At 29.0% G+C, this 7,434-nt stretch overlaps 1 protein-coding gene across 1 annotated transcript; it reads right to left on the bottom strand.

Annotated features, from left to right (window-relative positions):
* Positions 1–388: 388 nt before the first annotated feature.
* LOC123898802 (sulfite exporter TauE/SafE family protein 3-like) lies at positions 389–5,278 on the bottom strand. The gene is made up of 12 exons (XM_045949817.1): positions 4,569–5,278; positions 3,472–3,631; positions 2,869–3,069; positions 2,520–2,584; positions 2,309–2,336; positions 2,136–2,200; positions 1,890–1,976; positions 1,751–1,804; positions 1,422–1,643; positions 1,244–1,337; positions 1,012–1,152; positions 389–735 (listed from the first exon to the last, which is right to left on the bottom strand). The coding sequence occupies exons 1-12, from the start codon at positions 4,785–4,787 to the stop codon at positions 650–652; spliced, it is 1,422 nt and encodes a 473-aa protein (XP_045805773.1). The 5' UTR covers positions 4,788–5,278; the 3' UTR covers positions 389–649.
* Positions 5,279–7,434: the final 2,156 nt, after the last annotated feature.

Genomic DNA, 7,434 nt, shown 5'->3' on the forward strand with positions numbered 1-7,434 from the left:
AGCTTTCATTCTCAGTGTTCAAGGAGGATGTCTTGGTTCTTAACTAGGTTTTTGTAGCTTGTATCTGTTGTGCAAGTTGTCCCTGTGGCAGTTATTTCGTTCTCAGCTAGCGCAGATAGTCAGGATTTGGTAGATTCATAAGTCAGGAGCAATTCGGAAACTTATGGCTGTATTTGAATTTGCTTTTATCTTATGCTTTATCCCGATAATGGGTAGCTGTCTACTGTATTTATCCTGATATTCATTCAATGATGTGAAAGTACACATGAGTTCAACAAATGTGCATTTGATCCGCGCAAATTATTCAAAAAGACGCGTTTTCACGCACAAAATTTGATGATTTTTTCAAATGTATTTCGGATGGATATTAGAGGTGGGAAAAATAGCATCGTACAAACCAGATTATTGTCAAATTTTCATTGAATGATAGTACAATAAGATTCAGATCACATAAATCTTACAATTTAAATGACTTGAACAGGGTGCATAAATATAAATTTCTAAGTTTCCTACAGAATCACTCCATGACTTGGCAATAATAAAAAATGACACCTTTTAACAGGATAAGAAATAATCTCTATCATGGCCACCTTAGCTCATGGCCTAACTTTGATAATATAAACACTAGAAAATAATTTTCACAAATGTTCTATGACCCATACTTGCAGATATTCTCAAATCCCATATATTCATGACTGGCAATCTTGTGCACCATATTTGAAATGCCAACGCCACCTAACAAAATCAGTGAAGAAAAAAAAGTCTTAGAATTGATAAGCATACATATATTGATATAATGTTTGTGTGCAATGTAACACAATCAGGCATATATGAATCGTTCGATTAAGATCAGATAGTCCAAGTTTGAAATCTAGACAGTCTATCTTAATCGAAAAAAACTTAAATTTCGACAGTTTGATTTTGATCGTTTAAGTCCAAATGTGGCTGACTTCGTGCAATTACGAGATTGTGAATGCACGTCCGAAAAATGACTATGCTGACTATGCTTACCCAGTGAGATTGCACTGATAAATATTGTGCCTGCTAGAATAAAGATGATGAGAGATGCTCTTCCAAATAGGATGATCAGCTTTCGCACAATATGTTGTCCAACCAGGGCTGCGATAGTAGCCACCAGGCTTAAGTAAAGAGCTGTGTGACACATTTAAACAAAGACATTGGTCAGAAGCAATCCATCATACTAGAAAGTAGAAAGTAAGCTAGAAGTTTTTGCGGCACAAACCATAAGGAACCGGAAATCGTTTTAGCAAGTAGTATTCCACAACAGACATAGACGAGGAGAATGTCATGGCGAACGTGGCTGTGGCACTCGACACCTGCACATACAAGACATCACATCCAATTAGGAATCGCCCTCACAGACTGTTTAATGATCGATAATACTGCAATTTGAAACTCACTTGAGGAGGGACACCGAGCTCAAGAAAAAGCGGACCCATAACGAATCCACCTCCTAGTCCAAGCAATCCACCGACTACACCAGCTATCACGCCAAAGACACAATAGATGATTAGCTGCCCAACTGTAAATTCTTTCCCTTGATCACCGGTGGAAGCTATTACTCTTTTCCCTGTGAACAATGCAGTTGCCTCATATCCAGTTACCCCAACTGCGATTGGAATCTACATATATAACATAAAAAACATATTCAAATATTCTTTTCAAATATTTTTGTGACATTAAAATATAAATTTGCAAAAATTGAGTGATGATAGGACTAAATTATCACCTGTAAAAAGTTCAATACCCAATATCCTGTTGAACATGTAGTTGTGTAATTTTCCTGTCAATAAGAGATTATTCTCAAGTTAGAATGAATTGGATGTTATAAACTGTTATTATATATTAACTGTAATGAAAGAACCAACCTTTACGATCTGTAGTACAAGGAATGAAATCCAAACAAATGCTAGTAGCCCAAATTCCTTCCAGTACACATTTTCGATTATAGACACCTGCAAATTATCGAATTATTACATCAATAAGACGTCAATTTAGTGATATGAGATTGTCCATACTCCATATAATCTGAAGCGATGAAGTTCAAATCCCCTAAAGGACGGTTGTAAAATGATCATCAGTGTCATTTTGATTAATACAATGGCTTCATGTACCTTGGTGTCGTCCTTTTGAGTGGCCTCATTTGGTCCAGTTGGAAGAGCTTTGTATTCTCCGGAACCTAACCAAAAGGAAATTGTATACACTCTAACATCAGAAAGAAAGAAAAAAAAAACAGAACAGCTATATTTTGTATTGGTAAATGTTAATCAACAGTTTTTAAACTCACCATTTGATTCTTGTCTCCTAACAGCCTCCTAGAATGAATCAAGAAAGATTCAAACAGTTAGAAATAAAATTTTCTAACATCTATCACTAAATAATTAACAAAAAATAACATTTATTTGTTTACAATGGTAACAAATTAGTATTTTTTTTTTCAACAATATATGCAGTGATAACATTATACTGCATGAAGAGTATGAAAAATAAAATGAGACCTTTTTCATTATGGTTTCCTTATTCCAAGTCTCAAGCCCTTTAAAGAATGCTTTTGTTGATGTGCCTGTAGAAGAGTACAAAAAAATAGTTAGAGAGGAGCAACAAAAGAAAAACAGAATTACCTAACTGAAAAAGACAGTTGAATTAAGGACGGGATCGAGTGCAGTCAAATGCAGTCATGCAGTCATGCAGTCAGTCATCAATGGTTGTCTGACCAAGATGAGACGGTTCTGATTTACGTAATGTTTAGGCTGTCCAATTTTAATTGGACGACCGAGAATGTGGTGACTGCATGACTGCACAGAAAAACAACTGCATCGAATCCATTTCGGTTGAATTAATGGTTACCTAAGAAAAGAACAATAAGCAATATAGTGACCATCCAATCAGGAAATACAACATTGAAGACCACTCCAATACTGATACCAAGCATGAGCATAGGTTGAATGAGAAGTGCTAAATCATAGTCAATGATTGGCATATCCAAGGTAGGATGTCTTAGTTTAAGGTTGTAGTAAACAGTTGATACAGCTGCACCCATTATCATACCTGGAAGAAAAAAAACGCCCCATAAACTCCGTTATAACTTCAACAAAATGCACTTAATTACTGTCGGTGTAAAGTTTTTTTTACACATTGTCAGGACTTGGACCCTAGACCTCAAACTCCTTTAACTTTTATCTCAACCAGTTGAGCTACTCATCTCACCCATATAAACACAGTTAATTACTGCATTGCTCTAAAAGATAAACATATAATACAAAATGATAAATTAATTACTGATACCAACATTAGGTATGGAGTTATAAGCATTTAATTAAGCACTTGTTATCTTTTGGTCGTTGGTGATTGAAATAATTATGTGAAAGTAACGGGAGTGGAGTGGGAATTAAATTATAAATGTTGGTACCATAGGGGGTTGTATATATGAATGAGTCCATTAATACTAACATTTGGAAATAGCAGTAGATGATTTTGGATCAAAGCCAATAATAAGACTAAGCATAGGTACGAATATGCCACCCCCACCAACACCACCAACACTTCCAAATGCAGCTCCACAAAATCCAATAAAAGTACCCAACACAATTCTCCACCCAAATTCCATTTCCTGCATAAAAAAAACTCCATATAAAAAACAAACACTTTTGTTCTTCTTTTCACAAGAAAAAAACACTCAAAGTTGCACCAATTGAATATTCTTACTTTTTTCTCAAAATATGTTACTCCTTATTAAAATAATTTTTATAGTTTCACTTTCGCACCCACATGTTAATATATAATTTTAACGGATAATATTTTTAACTATGTATTAGTGAAAAGAATAAACTATTTTATCAATAGAAATTATAAAAAATTATATTTTAAATATAATTAGAGTAGATTATATAAATACTAAATAGTACACATAGTTTCACATTTATTTTGCCACAAATAAAGTAATCAAATAAAAAAAATGGAGAAATTTATACAAAAAGATAAAACGAAACACATCCATATAATTCAAAAAATATAAAAAAGTCAACGAAACTATTCTATGATTTATCCCTCCTATCCAACCAAGACAAGAGTACTCTCCAACCAAAAGCAAGGTCAACATGTCTTTTTTTGGTAAAGTAATATAGGGGCAAAAAATTTCACCTATAATTGGAGTTCGAATTTCAACTTTTATATTCAACTCGTATACTTTATATAATATTACAATATTTCTATTAACTGAAGTAAGAAAATAAGTTTAAGCTTTTTTATATTAAAAAAAAAAGTTTAAGCTTTTTTTTTTTACCGTAAGCTGGTATCACATTAATTATTAATTATTATTATTTTTGACAATATTAATAATATTATATTGAATTACCTGATTTTTCACAAACTGTAATTTTTACAAAACAACAATAATTTAGTGCAATTTTTGGTTACAAACATGTACTTCATCTAAAAAAAACAACACAACACAACACAATTTTATTTTATTTTTCATTGGAATCAAATTGAACTTTCATCAAAAAACAAAGATAAACACAAAATCGAAGAGAAAAGTGAAATCTTACCGGCCACACGTGTTGATAACCGGATCCATCTGAATTCCATAAGAAATGAACAGCTTTTGTGAGAAAAAAACTGTGTTCTTCATCATTCTTCTCAATAGCAGTAGTAGTAACATTAAAACTTGGTACTTGTAATTTCACAATTCTTCTTTCACCAGACACAACAATCACAAAAAAACCAAACATAAACAATAACATGGATCTCATTTTCATATCACCCATCTTAACAGAACAACCAAGGTGGCGTGGCGTGTTCTGTTTTTGTTTAGGCACAAAATTCGGACGAACAGGTCCAACTGAATTGGTTGTTGTTGTTGAAAATAAAAATTAAAATTTTGTCCAGAAAATAAATGATCAAAGCTCTATAAAATTAATTTGTTCACTTTCGCGTGAAGTGATAAGAAACAATTGAGTAAAAAGGATGATGATGATGATAGGTACTGATCAGAATCAAATAGATAGATGTAATTAACAAAATGATTTGGTTTTTGCAGAGAATATAAAGAGATGGATGGATCTCTTTCTCCGTGTGTGATATACTAGTATTATTACTCGGCTTAGTACTTAAGCTTATTTATTGATTGAAATTGAATATATTGCTATTTTTTTTTTGTCAATATATGTCAAAATTTTTATTAATTCAAAAATAACATAATTGAGATTTTTTCTTCTTTGGTTGAAATTTCATGATTCTTATTAGTGTTCCTTTTTATAATAATAACACTTTAGGAAAAAAAAAAATTCGTCATTTGTATAAGAAATTTTGACCAATTTTCAATTGTTCTAAATGTTTAATTTCACTTATGCTCTTACTTATTATGGGAGAGAATATTAAAAATTAAGTTCGTTGAATTAAGAGTAATTAAATAAGTGTATACATGGAAATAAATTTAAATTTATATAAGTATTAAATGAAAATAATTATTTACAATGTGTTTCCTTGTTATGTGTAATTTTTATAGTATTTTTTATAAAAATGACCATAGTGAATATTAACTGTATTATTTTAAATTTTTTGTGATATAGGATTCTGAATTTAGCGTATTTACTACTACTACTATCGTTATAAAATTAGTGAGAAAGTTTCACTATTTATTTATTTATTTGGATTAATTTATTTTTGAACTTATGTAAAACGGGTATACAAATAAATAAGTTTTATATATTATTTATAAACTTGTTAAAATATTTTATAAAATAATAAATTTTGAACATATAATTTTTATCAGAAAAATTTTATAAATTAATATACAAAAATTATTTATTTGCATGAAATATTTTTTATAAATTTAAAAATAAGTTAATTCAGACAAATTTTATGTACATTATTCGCATAAAATGCTATGCCTAAGTTTTTTTTATCAATATATAAAATATCAATTTTTTATAATATTTAATAATAAATAATTAATTTTTTTTTACGAAATAAATAATTAAATATATTAATAATCAAAGTTTTAAATTGAAAAAAATGTGTGAAGTGATAAGGCATTTGGTTGAATTTTGAATTGAATTTTGAATATTCTTATTTTTTTGTTTTGTTTACTATGAGTTGTGAATCCAACCATAACTTACTATACTTGAAAATTCTTGTTTTTGTTTAAGAGAAACAGTAACCCGTCGCTGAATCTGACGTGGAAAAATTGAAACGCATTCCTTCTTATCGTTAAAGTACAGTGTTTTGTTTTGTTACCCCTCTCCCTCTTCATCTTCATTTTCTGTCAGATTCTTCTGTATCTAATTTTTGTTTTTTATAAGCTCTGTATCTTGATTATATGTTGATTATTATGTTGGTACAAGTCACGTGTAATTAAATCAAGTTATTTTCATTAATTAATATTACGATTAGACCAAATATGATGTAGCCAGTGAAGCGACGGTGCCACTCGTAGGTTTTTTTTTTTTTTTTTTTTAAATCTAGAATTTCTTGTCTACTATCCAAACATTTTATTACTAGATCAAACTTAGTGGCTTTGTCATTAATAAGCTTCAGTTGCATCCGTTAGACCTTAATATTATTATGCATCAATAATATTATTTGGAAAATGTTGTGATGTATTCTAAGGATATATGTTAAGGAGATAAATATGAAAATATAAACATGCACGGAACATTCACTTTTATTTGATATTTAAGTTTGTCATTATATTACGGTAGAAAATTTATTTAGAATAAAATATTTGAAATTTTTTTATATAATATTGTTAAAATATAAGTGAAACTATTGTGTTATTTTTTGTAAAACTTATTAAATCAATAAATTTGATTATAATTATCATCGATAAATTATCCAATTTTTCATGTATCCGTCACAAATAATAGTCTCGTGTATATTTTTAAATAAAAAATTAGAAATTTGATTAGGAATATTTAGGATATAATCAAGTAAATTTTATAGTAATTAACTTTATTTTATTATTTTGTCAAAAAAACTTTATTGTATTATTATTATTAATAGTTAATAGTATTTTTTTTTTATGAAAAATATTGTTTATGTTTCTATTTCTATATTCTTAATTTTATGCATATTCATCTTATTTTTTTTATAATTTTTATTGACTATTTTATTCTCTTTTTCCTTTTAATAGATTATTGAGTTGATCGTATTAATCTATTTTTTTGCGATTTTTATGAATATAGATTTTTTTTGTTTTGTTCCAATCTATAATCTGTTTTGTTTCTAATTTTAAGCATATCATCTTCCTTTTTTTTTAATTTATCTTATATTCTTCCTATATTTTTTTTGTAGTGAAATTACAATGAAGTACATAAAACTTGCAACGCGGTTAAAAGTAATAATGATAAATTAGTAATTTTGGTGGTAATCGATTTTAATATAGAGGTGTGTTATATAAACACAAAAAAGTTG

Source organism: Trifolium pratense, linkage group LG7 (genome assembly GCF_020283565.1).
Source record: "Trifolium pratense cultivar HEN17-A07 linkage group LG7, ARS_RC_1.1, whole genome shotgun sequence".
Classification (NCBI taxonomy): Eukaryota; Viridiplantae; Streptophyta; class Magnoliopsida; order Fabales; family Fabaceae; genus Trifolium; species Trifolium pratense.

Bases quoted from the DNA above. Each gene is read 5' to 3' on its own strand.
- LOC123898802 (XM_045949817.1), bottom strand. From the start codon at position 4,787: ATGGGTGATATGAAAATGAGATCCATGTTATTGTTTATGTTTGGTTTT. The intron at 2,585-2,868 runs GTAACCATTAAT...ACTCTTCTACAG, and splicing joins GCTTATTGTTCTTTTCTTAG to GCACATCAACAAAAGCATTC. The intron at 1,977-2,135 runs GTACATGAAGCC...GATAATTTGCAG, and splicing joins CTCAAAAGGACGACACCAAG to GTGTCTATAATCGAAAATGT.